The sequence below is a fragment of the Callorhinus ursinus genome, unplaced genomic scaffold (genome assembly GCF_003265705.2).
Source record: "Callorhinus ursinus isolate GAN/ISIS: 27379988/994484 unplaced genomic scaffold, GSC_fseal_2.0 scaffold45, whole genome shotgun sequence".
NCBI lineage: Eukaryota > Metazoa > Chordata > Mammalia > Carnivora > Otariidae > Callorhinus > Callorhinus ursinus.
The window spans coordinates 3,451,626-3,472,407 of NW_027397107.1; the positions used below are offsets into that span (position 1 = coordinate 3,451,626).

General features: G+C 46.7%; 1 protein-coding gene across 10 annotated transcripts in view; it reads right to left on the reverse strand.

The window, feature by feature from the left end:
* Positions 1 to 6,694: 6,694 nt before the first annotated feature.
* The window catches only part of SH3GL3 (SH3 domain containing GRB2 like 3, endophilin A3), a 152,541-nt gene continuing 138,453 nt past the window's right edge, over positions 6,695 to 20,782 (reverse strand). For 4 of the 10 annotated variants that reach the window (XM_025892934.2, XM_073882186.1, XM_073882187.1 and 1 more), the window contains one exon: positions 12,095 to 12,772. In XM_025892934.2, coding sequence (XP_025748719.1) covers positions 12,567 to 12,772 — 206 coding nt within the window. In that variant the 3' untranslated portion in view covers positions 12,095 to 12,566. Of the gene's footprint in view, positions 6,843 to 11,344; positions 11,663 to 12,094; positions 12,773 to 19,565; positions 20,615 to 20,782 lie in introns of those variants that run through there. The other 6 variants (XM_073882188.1, XR_012375141.1, XM_073882185.1 and 3 more) reach the window with 6 other exon arrangements.

Consider the following 20,782-nt stretch of genomic DNA (forward strand, 5'->3'; position numbering starts at 1 on the left):
AGGAGGGCTAGAGTCCCCTAAAGTGTTGGAAACGAACAGAGCTGGGATCTGATGACCTTCCATGCCTCAAACCAAGCCTGGTTCCCACATGGCCTCTAGGACTAGGAAGGTACTGACCTGACTTGGTTTTGTGTGATCTTATGCTCTGATAATCTCACACACACACACACACACACACACACACACACACACACACACACACGTCCACATAGACTCTACTGTGGAACGGGAGCAAAACACAGATGTCCTGGGATGAATGGATTTGCTAGTCCAGGGATGAATGGATTTGCTCCGCCCCTGACAACCCTTGTCCTCCCCTCAGAGGCACAAGGTGAGCGGGGAACACTGAAACTATTATCAGGAAACACACTACTGAGGTCCAGGATTGGCCACAAATTGGGGGATTTGGGGCAAGTCACTTCACCTCTCTGAGCATCAGCTTTCCCTGCTACATAGCAGGCAATAGATGCTTCCAGGGTAATGTCCAAAATTGTTTTTATACTCTGCTCATATAATATAGCAACAGCTTCCTAAACTACGACTTAGCCACATCAATCTGTGGCTCTAACCCCAACCAGAACAGAAAAGGCCTCTGAGTGTTCACCTGACATCAGATTTAAGCATATTATGTCTCAGCAAACACTTGGGTCTCACTCAAACTTTTGATTCTTTGTTTGCACATAGTTCCAACGTGTTTGTTCATCTGGCTTTCAAGAGTAACTTAGAGGCTCTAAATTTGAAAGGAAAAGAAAGCCTGCTAAGAAAAGGGATACTAACAGCAAAAAGTCACTATAGAAGAACAATAAAAGGCACAAGAGAAGTGGGAGAAAAAACCCACCATAGTCTGGGACAGTTTTATTCCCCTCAGAAGGCCTGAGAAAATCACTATGTGATGCCACAGTACTGTGTTTATGTTCACGTTCATGTTCACCAATCCAGATGATTTATGAGTGCATTTGTTAATCAGACTCTGCTTATGGATGTATCGAAGTACATGCTACATTTTAGAAAAACATTCACTCACAAAAGGGTTAAATTGAAGAAAAAGAAAACAAAACCAAGCACGATATATTCCTTTACCTCTTCGCTCTTAGCTTTCTGAAAAATATCGCATCTAGAATGTCACCTCTGACAACTCTAGGAGACCAAGACTTTATTCTGGGATTGATCAATTTGCACAAAAAAGAACAGAGTGCAAAGTACTCTGTACACACTCTTTTTTTTTTCTGTACCCACTATTGTTTCAAATTGTGATAACAGTTTTCTTCCAAGTCGTCAAGAAGAACTTATTCCTTATGTCATATTGCACGTCACTTACCTTCCCCACAAAATGAGACCTGCCTGTTCAGTTGGCTTCCCCACATGTTCCTTACTCTGCCAGCTTGGCAATATTTGGGTTGGAAACACCTCTAAGAAATACTTGAAAAGTCTTTCTTCATATGTAAGTTCAACAAAAAACATTTCTACGTATTAAGTTTGCAAAACACACTTACTGTGGGATGGTTTTGATAGCCCATTAGGCACTTTTTTAAAGGTTTTATTTATTTATTTGACAGAGAGAGAGACAGTGAGAGAGGAAACATAAGCAGGGGCAGAGGGAGAGGGAGAAGCAAACTCCCTGCTGAGCAGAGAGCCCGACTCGAGGCTCGATCCCAGGACCCTGAGATCATGACCAGAGCCAAAGGCAGACGCTTAGCCAACTGAGCCATCCAGGTGCCCCTCATCAGGTATTTTTATTCCTTCTTTACCAAGACGCAGGCAAAAATGTTACTAGGATGAGTGTGAAGAACCAATTTCCTTCAGATCCCACCATCCACAACCGGTCAGCTTCAGATCCGAAGAAAAATTCATTTCAATGCAGTGAAATGCCATGTATATTAAGTGACAATCTACTTTGTGCCAGGCATGGGCTAGGTCCTGGGAACCCAAGGGCATGATAAGATATTACTCCATCCCTGAAGGAGCAAATGAGATAGGGTATGAGAAATGTTCCCAGAGGTGTCAGAACAGAGAGCTATAAAAGAACTGGGTAGGATGGCAATTAATTCAGTCATGGGGGTGTTAGAGATTCTTAGGAGAAGTGATGTTCCAGTTGATAGCTAACGTTTACGAACAGGCACAGGATCTTCTTGTTTAAAATAAAATCGGAAATCTACTCTCCTTCTCTACTTTTCTCCAATGAAAACCAATCTACTATCCCAAATAGGCATTTTAGAATAATAAAAATGGCTGGGGTGGGGGTCAGATCTAGGAAAGAATAAGTAAATTCATCACATGCTCTAGAACAAATCCTATCTGACCATATAACACACATGTGAGTTATGTGTGCATCTTAAGACTAATAAGGAATTGAGGGAACATTTAGAGTATCTGCAGTAGACATATCCTAACGGGCCCCCCCCCGCCGCAGTGATCCTGTCTCCTGGTATTCACACCACTGTGTGATCCCCTCCCCTTGAGTGTGGACAGGATCTGTGACTTACTTCTAGCAATAAAATATGACAAAGGTCTCTCTTCCTTGGTGCTGCATGCAGAGGTGGCAGCCATCTCCTGCTTGGCATCATGGCCACCTCAGACCTCTGACGAAGCCCAAGATCATTAAAAAAAGGACCAAGAAGCTCATCCAGCACCAGTCAGACCCATATGTCAAAATTAAGCACCACTGGCAGAAACCCAAAGGCATTGACAATAGGGTACATAGAAGATTCGAGGGCCAGATCTTGATGCCCAACACTGGTTACAGGAGCAACAAGGAAACAGAGCACATGCCTCCCAGTGGTTTCCAGAAGTTCCTAGTCCACAGCATCAAGGAGCTTGAAGTGCTGCTGGTGTGCAAGAAATCTTACTGTACAGAGATTGCTCACAGTGTCTCCCCCAAGAACCACAGAACCACTGTAGAAAGAGCAGCGCAGCTGGCCATCAGAGTCAGCAAGCCCAATGTCAGACTGTGCAGCAAAAAAAATGAATAGACAACTTGTGTGCCCATATTTGTGTTGATAAAACCATAAAACTACACACACACACACACACACACACACACACACACACACACAGAATTTGACAAAGGCAATGGGACAGCACTTTTTTTTATTATGTTATATAACACTGGAACTTCCCTCTTGCCAGGAGACTCCCTTGTTTGATATGATCAAGGGAGCCAATAATAGAGAGACCCATGTGGCAAGGCACTAAGGACCTCCAGCAGAAAACCATCATAAAACCTGAATTCTGCCATCAACCACATGAACTTGGCAGTGCATCCCTCCTCAGTCAAGCCTCAGATAAGACCTCAGCCCTGGCCGACCCTTTAACCGCAGTCTCGTGAAAGACTCTGAAACAGGGGATCCAGGTAAGCCCTGCCTAGATTTCTGAAATACAGAACCTGCAAGATACGTGTGTTGTTTTAGCCACCAGGTTTGTGATACTTTGTTACATAATAATAGATAATACAGGGTTGACAACTTTATTACAGTAAAAAATATAAAATAAAGAATTAAGGGGGTGCCTGGGTGGCTTAGTGGATTAAGCGTCTGACTCTTGATTTCAGCTCAGGTCATGATCTCAGGGTTGTGAGATCGAGTCCCACGTTGGGCTGGGTGTTGAGCCTGTTTAAGATTCTCTCTGTTCCTCTCCCTCTGCTCCCCCTCCACCACTCATGCTCTCTCTCCCTCTCTTAAAAAAAAAAAAAAGAAAAAATTAAGAAATAGTTCATCTGTTACTTGTTCATCTCATTTCTCTCTTCCATATCAGCTGTGAAATGGGCTGGATATCACATCAGGTCCAGAACTAGAGATATGGATGCTCATTGACTTAGAACCAATCATCTAAACATAACTTCTTTTTATCACACAGGGAGATATGAAAATCTACATAAATAAACATTTTGATTTGATTTGAAAATCCAACTTAAAGGGATGGAACTTAGCTCTCATTTTAAGGATGCCAGTTAAAAGCCAGCTTCTAGAATACTGTTCCAGCTTTCAGAATCCTGAGGAAGAGGTTCCAGCCTAGCATTCCCATGCATTCCTCCACAAAAATAGGTCTGGGCAGGAATTATTCATGAAGAAGGTTTGGGTGTGAATTAAGATTTCCAGACAAAAAGGAAAACGTGCAAAGGCCCAAGGATGAAAGTTCCAATTTAACAACCACGTGCCTTTCAAATGTTTGGTGTGGCAGAGAAAATGTTGCACGTTCGCCAAATCCCTTCTTATAGGCCTCCTCCTTGGAGGCTACAATTCCCAGCTTTCTGGCAGAGCCATGTGACTTATTCTGGCCAATGAAATAAGAGTGGAATTGCTGTGTAGCTCTTCCGAGTCAAGGCAGTGGAAAGCTCCCGCGGCTTCTCCAGTGCCTTTCTTCCCCTTGGGCAGTTAACACAGATGCTGTGTGTTGGCATGGTGAGCCACACGTCAAAGGATCCTGGATTGCTGACCCATGAATTCATGGACGGATGGCTTGGAGAGTCATCCAACCTATGCTGGGATTTGTATGAACAAGCAATTACCTTTTATCTGTTGAACCTCTGATGTTTTACAGTTATTTGTTACTGTAGCATAAACCAGTCTATGCAGACGAATACATTTGGGGCACAAAGTGAAAATGGCATTTGCTCAAGTTCAATGGACAGAAAGTGGGCAGGGGTCAGGTTTGTGAAGGGCACACATGCTGCCATGCTATGGGGTTTTGGACTTTAAGCTCAAGGGCTTGCTTAGTGTAATATCTGGCAGAGCCATGGCACGGTGAGATTGGAGTGATTACTCTGACTGTATGTTTAATAACCCAAGCGAGGGTCCTACTAGCATACCCCGGCACAAGCAGTCATGGACATAGGAGGAAATCGATGGATTTGACAGTTGTCAGAGAGAGAGGATTGATACGACTTGGTGAATGACTTAAAAGGTAGGGGACCAAGGAGAGATGAGTCAAGGCCAGCTCCCTGATTTTTGACGTGGACCCTGTGTCATCCACCAACATAGAGAACATAAGAGGCAGAGGAACATACTGGTTTCTGATTTTGATTTCTGCCTTTGTCTTCATCATTTGCTCGTATGGCTCGGAGGCTCAGGCTTGAAGCATGTTTTCTCAACTCTGTTCTTTTGCTCTTCCATTGTGAGCGTCAGCCTGAAAGGTATACGCAGAAGCCCCCGAGTCCTCCAAGGCAAGTATGACATTCAGTCCTAGCCTGGGTTCCTGGTTTACCATCAAAGCAAGAGTGGGACTTACATGGCATTCCCCATGAAATTGCTAAATGCTATTTCATTAAATATGTGCCAGAGCAGTGTACTTTTATTGTTGTTTTTGAAAACCAAGAAAGAAACCAAAAGACTGCATGAAATAAATGTTCCTCAGTTCGTGTATGTAGTCAGGAAAACTGAGAACACAATGTTCTATGTTCTGCAAAGCATAAATAAAGAAATTGGAAAAGAAAATTAAAAAAGCAAAACAAAACAAAAACCCTGGTATTGACATGAAATTTCAGGTCAGGTAGAGACTTCTGATCCAAGAAGATGGTTTGAGCTCAATTTTTTTACTCAAACCACCTAACCATAACCACTAAATAGATATGACATAAAAGTCTACATTAGTACTGGAAACCGGGGAAGAAAATCATCCCCATAGCTGAGACATGGAGGGCTGATGACATACAGCAGTAAGCCTTGCTCTACCAACAAGGGCCCTCATGACGAGGGAGAGAGCTACGCGCTGCCCACCTTCAATGTCGTCCTTCGGCTCTGCCGGGAAGGCAGGAAGGCTGCTCTGGAAGTAAATGGGGTGACAAGCACAAAAGAAAAAGTAATGATGCAGGTTGGCAATATTGCTTTACCCCTCTGCCTTTAAAGATAGACTGATTCTGGAGCGCCTGGGTGGCTCAGTGGGTTAAGTATCTGCCTTTGGCTCAGGTCATGATCCCAGGGTCCCAGGATCGAGTCGGGCTCCCTGCCCAGCGGGGAATCTGCTTCTCCTTTTGCCCCTCCCCCCTGCTCATGCACGCTCTCTCTCTTGCTCTCTCTCTCTCTCTGTGTCACATCCTCGCTCTCTCTCTCAAATAAATAAATAAATAAATAAAATCTTTGAAAAAAAAAAAAGATGGACTGATTCTTTTTCTGCTCAATCAGCTGGGAGACTTCTCCTGGGTTTGGAAAGAATCAGAAGAATGTCTACTAATAAATTATATGCAGTGACCCAGAGAAGAGAGGATCCAGGGGGAGGGCAAAGGAGAGCAGTGTGCAGAGTTTGAGAGATGAGAAGACGTGGGGAGAGGTTGCTGGGGTGACTGGGGCTTTGGGGGAGAGAAAGAGCAGCTTGAAGAAGGCGGGATGCACGTTGTCCAACACACTTCTGGATGTGAAACCATGCTGACGGGGAGCCTCAAGGCACAAGCACACGATCCAGTTTTCTTTCCAGTAGTTGATTGGAAGTGGATTGTTGTCAACCCAGTGCCAGGAGCCAGGTTAGGGATGCTATCTGCCGGCCTTCTGCATGTCGGGGGGGGGGCGGGGTGGAGGGGTCTCCCCTGTGTGGTAGCTTCCTGACTGCCTCTTATCAGCCTCCTCCTTTAGCTTCCTCTTGGCTAGGTAGACCAGAGACCATGGTTTTAAAAAGTATTCAGTTTAAGGTTAAGCAAGAGGGGTCATCTTCCCAGCCAAGGTTCTGAGGGAGCACTAACCCCTCCATCTTTGAAATCCCAAGAGTCACAGGGCCCCAGAGAAGGGTCATGTCCCGAGTTGCAGATGCACCAGGAGATCCAAGAGCGAGGCAGCCTTGTGTCCCCATCTCTCACCGTTCCTATGTCTCCGTGCCACAGTGATAAACGCATCCATATGGACTGGATAAATACGTAGCTGAAATAGGACAGAATGGTAGGAGAATAACCATCAGCTAGCTTAAAACTAGAAATAATACGGTAAGTGTGAGTGTGCAAGGAGCCTGTGAACAGCACCTGTTTCTCTGCCCAAATCTTGAGCAGCAAGCCAGAAGGGGAACGCATGGGCAGACCCCATCCCGCGGCTGCGGAGCATCTGTGCGCCCTCTGCAGGTGAGCTGCTCCCAGGAAGGGGAAGGGAGGGGCGTAGCTTATGTCTGCCCTGCCCCTCAGTCCCTTTTCCCAAACTCGCCCTCGGATTCTGCTTCCCTCTGGACCCAGGGCTCAGGAACTAGAGGACGTACAGAGGGTAGGAAAGTCACACTAACAGAGCTGCTTCTCGGTGGAGGAAATATCGAAGCAGAGAAGGAGGATCGGCCACCAGCCCCAACGCCGGCATTCCTGGGGGGTTCTTCCGTTAGTCTCTTGGGCTCAGCCCGTCTCAGAACACCACTGCCCGTCTTCATGAGGCCACTACTGTAATATCCCCATGGACAGGGCAAATGTTCCCCTACAGGACGTGAGTTAAAACAGTGCAAGAATTGAATTAACTCCAAGGCCACTCCATTAGCTTTCCGGGGCTGCTGTAACAATAATATGCTAACATAAATATGCCCCAAATCTGGATATAAAATTTCTTCCATTACCAAATTCCCAAGAGGAAATGACTATATTGTGCTCCGGTCCTGATGCTAGGCACGAGAGCTGCTGGTGACTCACCCCGGGCCCCTTGGTGGTTCTGAAAGTGTTATCGAGTCCCCCTCACAAAACCTGGGCTTTCCCCTGAAGACACAGTCAGCCTCCATGACGGTAATCACGGCCAGTTCCTCATCTCCCTCGAAAAATGCAGATGCACAGGGATCCAGGTCTGCCTCCTGGGCAGATTTCCGGGGTCTGAGACCAGCATCTATTCCTGACCTTGTCCTTCTACGTTTTACCTGCCACATTTCCTAAAAACCCAACATTCCCATCAAATTTTGAATTTCACTCAGTGTATCACGTTCTATATCCCTTCCAATCCGGCTGAGTTGCCCTGCTAACCAGGTGAGTTACGAACTGTTGTTTGCCTGCAACATGGACACTTACGTGATGTAACCATAACACTGTCTGGCTTATAGGATTCTGTGGTTGTTTCAGAGAAATCTATGGAGGACCTAAGGAAAAGAATTCGTCAGAGGAAGTGGTTGCCACTGACTTGCCCTTGTAAGACTGCCCCCTGGAGGCAGCTGGGGGGATAGGTGGCCTGACCAGACACCAGTAATCAGCTCCCTAAATCAAGTACTGATTTCTAAGTGCCTACGCTTCCATAGCAGAACGGACTTTTCCTATAGACCAAGGAATGACAAGAGGCAAATACCCAGGCATTTGCTCTCTCCAGGATGTTTTGGCTAGGCCAACAGCGTATTACAGGGTTTTTTGAGAGACCAAAAGTATATCCAACATGAGGTGAGGTCGAAGCTGGTGTCGGCCATTGGCACGTGATGCCCGCGGCAGCTGTTGTTCCTCAGCTCAGACCCAGTGTTTTCATGAACACATGGGACTGAGGTCAGGCTGGCTCTCTCAGATTCACAAGACATCCCTGGAGCCCTAATCCACTTACCTTGGACCCATCCTGATCTACCATCCTCCTTCTCGAGCAGAAGTGAACTTCCACGTAGGACACTGGAAACTAATCCAATTGTGCCTTTTCTCCCCATTTCCCTTCAATCCTACCTTTCTTAACATCCTAAATAGATGTCTAATCAATTTCTGATCTTGCCCCAGTGATGTGGATTTCAATATCCTGGACTAATCTATCACTCAGCACATCTTCGATGGCTTCGTTCTTATGTCTAGGGACGCGGTAACCTTGGGCAGATATTTAGAAGCCTCGGGACACAACCGTCCATGCCCATTGCCTATTTTCCTGTAGGTATGCAGCTCTAAACTACTGTTTCTTTTTCAGAAATGATCACTAGAACCTATTTGCTACAAATTAGGTTGTAAATGTCTTAGCCCTAGACCCCACATTTGCTCATGTCTCCGGGAAGATACCTTATTCAGTAGGCTATAATTCTAAGTCTCTTTGGTACCGGCCAAGAGCCGGTCCCTGATAATGACTAATGACGTTGAGTACCTTCTCAGGTGCTTATTGGGTATTTATATGCCCTCTTTTGTGAAGTGTCTCTTCAAATCTTTGGGCCATTTTTAACTGCTTATTATTGACTTGTGAGAATTCTTTACATAGTCTGAAAATAAGTCTATAGTCAGAGATAATATGTATTGGGACTATTTTCTTCCAGATATGTATTGTGAATACTTCCATCTGTGGTTTGTCTTTTTATTACTTTTTTAAATGGCGCTCTTAGATGAGCAGAAATTTAAAAAAAAAAAATTTTTTTAAGTAGGCTCCATGCCCAGTGTGGAGCCCAATGCAGGGCTTGAACTCATGACCATGGATTAAGACCAGAGCCAAGATCAAGAGTTGGACATTTAACTGATTGAGCCACCCAGGCACCCCAGAAATTTTTTATTTTAATGAAGTCTAATTTATCAGTTTTGTTTTTGGGGGTTAGTGCTTTATTCTGACCTAAGAAATTATGCCCACTTTCAGGTTATGAAGATATTTTCCTATGTCTTCTTCTTTTTTTAAAAGATTTATTTGAGAGAGAGAGAGAGAGAGAGAGCATGAGCAGAGGGAGGGGCAGAGAGAGAAGGAGAGAGAGAATCCCAGACTCCATGCCCAGCACAGAACCTGATGCAGGGCTCAATCCCATGACCCTGAGATCATGACCTGAGCTGAAACCCAGAGTCAGACGCTTAACCGACTGAGCCACCCAGGTGCCCTGAGAACAGAATTTTAACCAGCTCTGTCCATTTATTAGATCTTCGATTTTTATATGCAAAGTCGTGTAGTTCTCAGTGTCAAGGTCTTGCATACCTTTTGTTCAAATACTTTCTTAGTATTTTGTACTTTCTGCTGCTCTTATAAATGACATTTTTTCATTATTAAATCTAACATTTAATAATTGCTTCCAGTAAATAGAAACATATTGATTTTTGTATGCTATCTCATGATCTTGATAAATTTGCAGTATACATATTATTATATATACTACTATATATGTTAATATATATATGTATTAGTTCTACATTTTTTGTAGATTAAGAATTTTTTACATATTCAATCTTGCTTTCTGCAGAAAAAAGAGTTTTATTTCTTGCTTTTCAATCTCTAGGCCATTTTTTTCCCTTGCTTTATTGTATGGTTATAAACTCATTTTAAAAACCGTTATAAAGGATATTTCTTATAAATACTCCATTTTCCCTTTTATATAGGTCTGTCTGGCCTTCTGATAACATTGAGTCTTCTTTGAACCATGCTCATCTTCATTCCCCAGATAGAAATAAATACCTTTTCTCCATTCTCCCAGTTTCAATGAGGAGCGATTTTCTCCAAATAATCCTGGCTAGTTGAGTTACCGTGCTTGTGAATTTGGGTTAGGAACCGGGCCCAAGTATCATAGCCCCTCCTCGGAAGCTGGCCTGCATGCGGGGAATGTGCATCCTTGACCGTTGGCAGCCACGGCTAAAGGCTCTGTCCCTCTAAGAGCAGGTGACGACAGTCCACCCCTCCCAGACTGGACTAGGTGAGTATGTCTGATCCCCTTGGGGCTCTGTTAGCAGATGCTTTTGCTCTCATCCTAAGCTACATATTCTGAATCAGCCTTTTATGACGCAGGTTACATACTGGCTCTTACCTGTTTTAACCCTTGAATAATGCCCCAATTTAGAACTCACAAGGGAAAGAGGGGAGCCATTTACTGAAACCTCACAAGACCCCCCACCCCGTCTATAACTGCAGTTACAGTTAGTGCAGTTACTGCAATTAGTTTATTTCCCAAACAAGACATGGAAGCATACTGCAGGCATTGGGAATGGCTCTGGACTTCTCTTTGACCAATTTCAAATACGGCAGCTGGCGACGGAAAGCGGACGGAGTATAAAAAGCTACTTCGTGGGGCACCTGGGTGGCTCAGATGGTTAAGCGTCTGCCTTCGGCTCAGGTCACGATGCCAGGGTCCTGGGATCGAGCCCCGCATCGGGCTCCCTGCTCGGCGGGAGGCCTGCTTCTCCCTCTCCCCCTCCCCCTGCCCGTGTTCCCTCTCTCGCTGTGTCTGTCAAATAAATAAAAAAATCTTTAAAAAAAATAAAAAAATAGAAAGCTACTTCGTGAGTATGTGGGGGCAAACACATAGGATAAGAGGTAGCATGGGAGAGAGGTGAACACAGACACGGGAGGGAGACTCCCTAGGTCAGGAGCCCAGCTCTGGCATTTCGCGACCACGTGACCGTGGACGGATTACTCAGCCTTGCTGCATCTCAGTTCTCTTATCTGCAAAATGGGTTGTTATGAGGATTGAGTTTATTCATTTAAATGCTTACAGTAGCACCTGGCACATAGTAAGCACTCAATAAATGTTAGTCATTATTATTATTTTATTATGGACGCTATATATACAACTGCTTTAGAGGAGATGTCGGGGAAGGGAGCTGGTGGGAAAAGAGAGGAGGAAAAATGTCCAGGATGTTGTTGTGACTCTACTGAGGTACCAAGGACCCAGAAGACTGAGAAGTCTGGTTTTGGTCACCTTAAACCAACCTGACCGCTGGGCATTTGTTACTAATGTCCGTGAAAAGCAAGGTCCCGCCAGGTGATCTCAGTGGGCACCTCAGCGGGCAGTGGGGTGCAGTTCAAACTCCGCCTCTCACACCACAGGCTCTTGGATCCTGGGCAAGCCGTCCGATGGGTCTCCGTCTCTGTGGAAGGAAAAAGGGTACCCGCCCCTATGAGTGCTGTGGCACCCCCCGGATCCAAGTCCATGATGAGTGCATACTCCGAGCGAGGCCAGGGGCTGGCTCTCTGAACCCAAGCGGTCTTATTGCCGTGCACTCAACCTGACTCCTGACCCTGCTCCCTCCTGAGCATGCCAACAGGACCTGCGTGAAATGCCTACCCAATGATGGGCAGCAGCAGAAGCAGAAGCTTGTGTTAAGCTCTCTTTAAATAAACCTGACAGTGCATGGAAGAGTCTTCTATCCCTGAATTGGAAGGAGGGTGTGCTGTGTTCGAATCGGGGGACAGTGAAGGCCCACTCTCAGACCTGCTGACTCAGGAAGAAGCATCCACACATCCACACTGGCGCTTAGAAGTCCATTCAACATCAAGAATAACCAAGGCTTTTTGCCAACATGGTATGGTGTGTCATATTTATTGGGCGATTCACAGTCAGCTAAAACATAAGGAAAGACCAGATGACATCAGAAATGTCAGGAAACAAAATATTTAGCATTTCTTAAGTTTCAAATTTTGCATTCCGTTGCCACTGAGGGATATAAACGGGCAATTCATGGACATAACGGCAATTTATTTTTAGCAACAAGAAGCACATTCATTTATTCAACCGATGACTTTTAGGACAATAAGCAAAAAAAAAAAAAAGAAAAGAAAAGAAAAAGAAAAAAGAAAACTACAGTTCCATCATGTAGCTAAGACAGAAAATCATTTATACAAGTGAAACGGATACAAAATACATTATAAAGAGAACGCACGTACAAAAGTCATTAAGTTGGGTCCGAGAACAAGGATGTCACAGACACTGAGACAACACCGGTGTGAATTCACTGCAGTTAGGAAGGTATGTCCGGAGTGTGAGTTACACATTTACTGAGGTAAAGGCATGATCACTTCAACATAATTAATGGGGAAGAACCCAGATTCCCCGTGTAGCAGCCCTTCGTACCAGTTTTCATCGATTTGATTGGTTAATGTAATGAGGTCCCCTTCTTTAAATCTGAGTTCTCCTTGGTTTTCTGGCTCAAAATCATAGAGACCACGACAGCAGGGCTGGTCCATGGGAACGTTAGAACCTGTCCACGTCAGATGGAGACAAAAAGTACGGGTCAACATGACACACTATCCCTGGAGGAGCGGGGAACCTGTCCACGTCAGATGGAGACAGAAAGTATGGGTCAACATGACACACTATCCCTGCAGGAGCGGGGAGCTGGAGAGGTCAGGAACAGCGGGCCCCCGCCTTCCTCCCCACAAGGCGGGCTGGGCCCCGCTCCCCGGTGCTGGGCTCACGGTGTCTGCCCCAGCCTCCCCTAGCCAAAGGACACCCTCGCTGACCTCCTGGGCCCACGGCTTTTGGCTTTTCCCTTTGGTACTCCCTTCCTTCCGGAGGAGTCAGGCCCAGCCCACCTCCCTGAAAGCCCGGAGCCCGAGGGGGACACCGAATTCCAAGGCCCGAGCCCCGCCCTCAGGGAGCTGCTGGTTTGTGTGTGGACACCGGACAATGCGTGTGCAACATTCCAAGGGCACAGACGAGGTGGAGAATCACTTAAATCACTTATATGGCTCAGAAGCTCGGAGCAGGGAGAAGCAGGAAAGGCCTGGGTGGTCGGGATGTCTTCCCGGAGCCGGTGACCAGGAGCTGGAATGAGGCAGGTGTGACACGGGAGATGGGCCAGCTAATCACAGCCCAGCCTCGCGTGCTGGGCTTACTCTACGAAGCCAGGCATTCTTGGAATAACGTTCTTCAAATAGTTATTTTTTAATTTCAAAGCTAAAACCTGGCAAGAGTAAGAAAGGGATGGAGGAGGGAAGGGAGGAAGGCGAGGGGGAAGGGAGGAGAAAAGTGTGCAAAACTGCAAAGTCAGAGATAACCCACTAACCCAGAGACAACCAATGTTAAATTAATGTTTTGGTGGACAAGCTTCCAGATGTCTTGGTGAACGCATCTGCGTACGTATTTACATTATATATTCTCATCAAAGAACATTCCTATACATATTATTGTGACTCTCTTTCCAGAACACTTTTAATTGCCCACCAGCCGTCAGCTCGCTCAGTATGACATAATTTCTTTAACCCACTTCCTATATCGCTGGATAGATAAGGTCCTTCCTCCCCTTCTCTCTCTCTCCCTCTCTCTCTCCTCTTCTCTTGCTTTTGTTCTCTTTAGGCTTTCCTAGAGAACTCTTTGAAAAACATCCTAATTCACGTTTATATACAAACATGCACAATCAGTACCTGAAGGTAAACTTCAGAAGGGGATTTACTATTCATAGGACACAAATTTTTCCAAGACTTTTAACTCTTACTGTCAATTTATTTGTCTATTGTTTTTTGCCTTAAAAGTTGTAGAAGCCCCTTAGAAAATGTCAAAAATATTTTTTATATTTATCATGTTTTCTTCCATTTGTTTTTGGAGCGTGTCCTGGGGATGGGGCAGGGAAGGGGGTTTCTGGCGCACATAGAAAACACATGCAGAAATTTTAATCAGCACAGTCAAGCTCATCCACCTAACCATCCCTATTTTCTCCTCCATATATATATATATATGGAGAAGAAATATATATATATGTATATACATATATTTTTTCAACTAAGTGCATCCCAGGAATGATTTAATTTTTTCATGTGAAAATTTTTACTCTTAATTCCATTGAGTTTTGGCAAACAGAGGCATTATTGATTTTTGATGATGCTGAAGCAGTTATCTCAAGACAACTTATCAAAGGATCCATTCTTCCTCCACTGACTTCAAATATTACTTCTATCTTCATCATATATTTATTGATCATGTTTACTTGGGTGTATTTCAGGATGTTCTATTTTTTCCACTGATGCATTTAGGTAACTGTAATGATGTATCATTTTAAATATTGTAGCTTTAAAGTAAGTGTTAATAATTAATAAGGTAAGTTCTTCATTTCCTATTCTCATGAAATCATTCCACCAGATAAGCTTCAGTATCAATGTATTGAGTTTCTCCCCATAAAAATCTCATCTGGGGGGCACCTGGCTGGCTCAATTGGTACAACATACAGCTCTTGATTTCGGGCGGTGAGTTTAAGCCCCACATTGGGCACAGAGATTACTTAAAAACTAAATCTCATTTTGGATCATATTTTTGATTTTAACTGGATATTTTTTTAATATTAAGATTAGTTTTATAATATTTTTTTCCATAGATGTATTTATTTATTTGCGTAGGCAGGGGGAGAGGCAGAAGGAGAGAGAAAGTCCTCAAGCAGACTCCCCGCCTAGCGTGGAGCCTGACATGGGGCTCGATCCCAGGACCCTGAGATCAGGACCTGAGCCGAAATCCAGAGTCAGCTGCTTAACTGCCTGAGCTACGCAGGCAGCCCTAGAATATTCTTAATGAGTGATTCCCACCTCAGGCCCTAGAGGAACCACTTACTCGCGGGTGATACCTTTATCCTAGAGCTAGACTGGGTTTGTTACCATTTAAGAATTTTGCCTCTGTATTTTAAAAGTGAAATTACTCCCGTTTTATATTCTGGTCAGGCTTTGATATCAGAGCATGTCAGCTTTATAAAATAGACCTTTTTTTCTATTTTCTAAAATCTTCGAGCTTGAAGATTTGAAAAAACTTGCCCCCAATTATCTTGGCTTATGGATTTCTGAATGTAGAATGCTTTCTCCGACAGTTTATGATAGTGACATAAGAGTGCCTGGGAAGGAGAGGGGGTCATCCCAGTCCAGGTCACCACAGCCTCTCACGGGGACGGGTGGCCTCAGTGGTTCTCATGTTCCAAGCCGAGGCAGGAGGATGAGGAACCCAAGAGGCTACCCTGGCCAGGGGAGGTGATGCCCGACCCAGAGAGGTCAAGGGCATGGACCACTGGTGAGTTCAGAGCAGACACAACTGTCCCAGGGAAGATGGAGCTGGAAGGAAGCCAAGCCCCACCCTATGAAGACGATGTACGCTGTCTACCCAGCAACCACCCCACGGGCAGAGGCCACCGCCAGAAGGCAGAACAGGCCATCCAGAAGGAGACCGGGGAGGCCTCCACACCACCCACAGCCAACTCTTCACGGCCCCATTTCTTTCGTCACGCCAGCAGAGCTAGGTCTGCAAAGGTGCGAGACAGTGTCCCCGGGGCAAGACCACGCCAGGTGCATGGTCCAAGTCCTTTAAGACGAGCTGAATCCCCACACAGGACTGAAATATCCGTGTACGTCATCTTACCTCTGCCATCCTATTTTATGCTTTCTGTTCCTACTGCCTTTTTCTGTGATTACGAAACATCCTTCTTTCTTTCTCTCTCTCGACTTTGAGAGTCGAAAGAAGTTCTGCTAAAGATTATGTTCCTCCCTCACCAAATCTTTCATGTCCCCGTAAAGAGAATATAAATTTGGGTGTTTCTCTGGTTGGTCAAGTGAGAAGCCCCTCCTGGGCAGCAAATCCCTGCGTGGGGCCCGTTTGTCTCTCTGACGGACGGGGAGGCCCTCCTTCAGTGCCAGCCCCGCTCCTGACCTTGCCAGCACTCTGTCCACACCCGGGTGGGAGTGGAAGCCAGGCACTCCTTCACTTGCGGGCTGTTTATCAGTGAAGTTCCCCAGTGGGGCTGAGATGGCCCCACTGTCTTCCTGTCACCGTGGCTCTCACCAGGGCGGCAGACTAAAAAGCCGGGGCCAATTAAATCAGAAGCTCTGGTGATGGGACCTGGGCCTCAGAATTCTTAAAATTTCTCAGGTCTCTCCAATGTCCAAGGGAGGTTGTGAATCACCCGCCGAACGGCCTTCCCTTCCCTCTGCTTTCTTCAGCCAGAGCTCGGGAATGTCGAGGAGTTTCAGCTGGTAGGGAAAGGAAGGAGACCCACGTCTCCCTCTCCGGGGAAGAAGCTCCTTCCCATGTGGTAACTTACAGGTAGGTGAGCCTTTTAGAACCTAAATTCACATGCACTATAGTCTCTAGAACGTATGTGATGTTTCTGGCATTTGGATGGCTCCTTCCATGACATACCTCCATCCCACCCCGACTTGGTATATTCCATTTGTCCTAATGATGGCCGTGGAAGGACTTCAACACGGAGGTCCAGTTCATTATCTTGAATTTGAACAGAACGACATTCAGTTGCTTCCGAGCACTGGGAAACTGAGTGTTTAGCATGCAGAACTTTTCATTTTCCTTTGGAAATGCAATGCCTAGCTGGGAGGGTTGGGGGTACTGAAAGTCCATACCAACTTGGGCTGTTGAGTCAAAGTCAACTTTATTAACGAATACCTGTTTTAATGTGGTCTATAAAAGTGATTACTATCCTTTTAGCATGTCTTGCACTCCCAGCGCACTGAAGAGGGAGGTGGAGTCAGGTGCCAAACCACACAGTCATCTTGGAAAGCATTTCCATGAACGTGAAATATTAGTGCTATGAGGGTAATGGTGTTCTTCCATGGACCGTTCTCTTTTTGAAGAAGAAGAGGCAGTGATACCTCCAAGAGGTCATAACAGTCCGGCCCCAGGACTAATGGCAAAGCCAGAACCAGACACCAGGGCTCCCAGCCTGGGATCTATCCTGCTGATGTCACCTCCTACATGATCTGTGATGCCACTAAGGGTTGCCAAGACATTTTATGGGCTATCACACTGACTACGGGTCTAACTACATCTATTCTTTCCTCCCATTGACTCTGCAAGCTACCTGCAGTGACTAAAATAAATGCTGGATGGCAGGCACGCACTCACCCTACCCACCAGCTACATGTACATCCGTGTGCACTCCCAGCACACACACTGAACAAATCAGGGAAAAGACACATTACTCACTTTGCACTTCATTTATTCTAGGCAAGGGACCACTGCCACATTGCCCACTTTGATTTTCTAAGAGCTGGAAAGCGACCAGCACTCATATCACACTCCATCAGCAAGTGAACCCAAAACATGGCGTCTCTCCCGAGAGGCGGTGGGGTGGCGTAATGATGCAGGCCAAAGTTCCTTGACTCAGGTTAAGGCGTGAGCACCTGCCTCTCCGGCCACCTCTGCACGGCCCCCAGCACTGAACGCGGTTCTAACAACACAGGCCACCAGGTAAACCCCCACTGACCAGAGCTCGGGCTGGCTGTCCTGAACTCTGCAATGAGGACGATATCCTGGAATATCACCCAGGATTGCATTTGTCAAGCTGGCTCATTTCTGCTGCCGGGGGCCTTCAGCCCAAGGAGCTGTGGCCTCCCTTACTTTAGGGAGAGAGGAGAGTCTGCACATGAACAATGCAGTCAATGTTATAACTTCTAGGTTCCAAAATCATGCCATTTCAGCTGCGAACTGGTGTCAAAGCCAAGGTTTACAGGCTTTCAGGCCCGTGCCAGAGCCAGGTAGGCTTTTAAGAGATTTAAGAGGCAGAGAGAGAGACAGACAGACAGGCTGACTTCTGGAGTCCAAGGAACCAGGATCTGAAGAACGCGGAGCATGGAAATTTTATTTCAAGCCGTGTAGAGGGAAGGGCTGTTTCCTGCCACCCGAGAAGACATACAAGCTCTTTCTAGACGTGGGAAGGGGCTGGAGTGAGAAGAGGGTGGGCAAGAAGGTTGAAATGCTCCCCCGATTCCACCCTGGGGTAGGGGGGCGTTCTCAGGCCCCACTTCCCCCTGGAACTCTGGGAGTAGGCGGGTCCCCCAAGTGCTCTGAACCAACATGGTGGGGTGGTGTAATTATGCAGGGAGGGGCCTGAGGGAGCCACCCCTGGCTCCCCATGACCTGTGAACAAATCTCAAGTTCCCCCAGGAAGTGAGGAGGTGCTGGGGAGGGGGCAGCTGGACCAGAGATGGCCTGGGGGCAGGCACACAGGATGCAGAGACCCCACAAGCCAGAGCTAGAGGCTTGGACCACGGAGCCGGGCCTGGAGTGACAAGTTATCTCAGCTGTGTGAGCAGTTCAGACTCCTCGATTGCCACCGTGCCATCCGGGCAACGTCCCGACAGCCGGGCAACGTCTTGGGGGAGAGGCGTGCAGAGGAGAGGGTCTGTGAGAAAGACCAACAGTCCTGACAGGGAGTCTCAGTGGAACTGACTGGGTTTAAGTCTTAAATTGACCAAGTAATAAATGTATAGTCTACTTTCTCTTGAAAGAGACCGAGTTACCTTGAAATGGCAAGATTATGGTTTTTTTCCACCATTAGAAGAGATGGAAAAAAGATTAATTTTTTTTTCTTTTTCTTTTTTTTTTTTGGCCAACAGTAGAAATGGAAAAAAGATTAACTTGTTTCCGCCACTGGTCTAAATGGAGACTCATAAGCAAGTTCAGTTCACTTGAAGAGAAGTAAAGCTTCTGCCCCCCGAAGTGATCACGGAGGAAGCTTCCCTCTCCACAAGAGAGAAGAAGTCAGAGTCAGCATGGACGGAGCCCACAGGGCCAGGCAGAACAGGCTGCATCTCCTCGGTGGGGTCTTGCACGCCAGACCAGACACAAACACCTGCATGGTGCCCGGGGGCCCAGTTTCCCACGATCGGAAGCCAGCACCTCCGCGGAAACCTTCCCGTAAGGAAAGATGGGTCCTACCCAGTGTCCCATCTTTGGGGACAACTCGTTCTTTTAGTCCCCTGGGGTCTTGCAGCTGTTGCCCCTTGACCGCCCGCGCACCTGGCTGGCCGATGAGGAGGCGCGTGCTGTCCGGTGTGACCCCCCCCAGCCCCAGCCTGGGCCGCCCAGGAAGGACGCTGCCTCCACCCGCCCGCCCTGGCCGAGTGGCCCATGTTTATTTTCTCTTACTCCTGAGACCTGGCTTAACGTAACATGAGAGTGGAGGTGGGAAAAACACAGTCTTCCTTGTTAAAGCACCGAAACAAAGATTATTTTAACAGAGAAAAGGGAGTGTCCCTGTTGAATATTTATTATTCAAGTTCTGATCCACACCATTAGGAGAAAAAAAGAAACAACGGAGACCAGAACGCAAGAGTTTCAAGGGGGCTGGTTGAGTAAGTACTGCATCAGGAATGCACAGTGGGTAGGGAAATCATGTTCTCCCTAAAACATGCTTCCTTTCCCTCTTGGCAATAATGTGGCCCAGCTCCTAACAATATTGGGTCCCCCTTACTATTTTTACAACACTAAAATTCTGGGGAGTGCCCTCCCCACCCCACCTTCTGTTTCCCCAAGTCCCTGATGCAGAGGGCTACTCACTCATACAGAGATGCCTCACACATCTCATCCCGGTGGTGGTCCCGTGGTCCTCAGCCCCCGTCAGCGACAGGGATGACATCATAACCCTCAATGCCAGGACAAAATTCTAAGTGCCTCACTGACATCAGTGGATTTACTTCGGTACCGTTATTCCCCCCAATTTGAGGGATGGAGAAATTAAGGCATATACAGGTTCAAAGCAGTTCAGCAACGAGGCTGAGACTTGCCCTCCATCTGGGCCCAGAGTCTGCTCTTGATCTGAAAATCATTAGCTTGTGAGTTCATCCCCCCTCAGTTTCTGAGCCAACCCCAAGCCAGGGGTGGGGGTGAGGGTGGGGAGCGGGGTGTATCAGTTGGGCTTGGTGAGCCTGTGCATCCTCAGCTTGGCACGCTCTGGGAAGCTCCCAGGCCCTGGAATGCTCTTTGGGAGCATTCTCCCCTAAATCCCTCCCTGGTCCTCAAAGCTCTACCCAGGTCCCACATACTCTAGGCATGTCCTTTGGGTACTTATTCTCTGTCCTGTTTTCTTCTGCCTGAGCCCCTGTTTCAAAGTGAGCAGCTCAGGCTTCAATTAAAAAAAAAAAAAAAAACAAAAAAAACAAAGCAAATTACAGGAGTAGACTCGGGTGGTGCATTAGCCACCAGAGTAGATGTGGCATCTGATGGGCCTGGCGTTTCTGCAGCCCGGTCTACTCCTGTGCTCTCTCCCCCTTCCTTTGCCACATGCCGGGATCTGGGGGCCGGTTCTCCAGGGCTGGATTTCTCCTCCTGGCGCTGACTGCCACGAACAGGGAGAGGCGGGGAGTGGTCGGCGCGACAGGGGGCATCCTTCTCTCGGTAGCATGAAAACATTGCCACTCTTTTGCTGGACTTGAACTTGGGTCCCTTTCAGACCCTCAAAGGAGCCCCCTGCTCACTCTTCTCTGCCGGCCCTGACTCTGGGGAT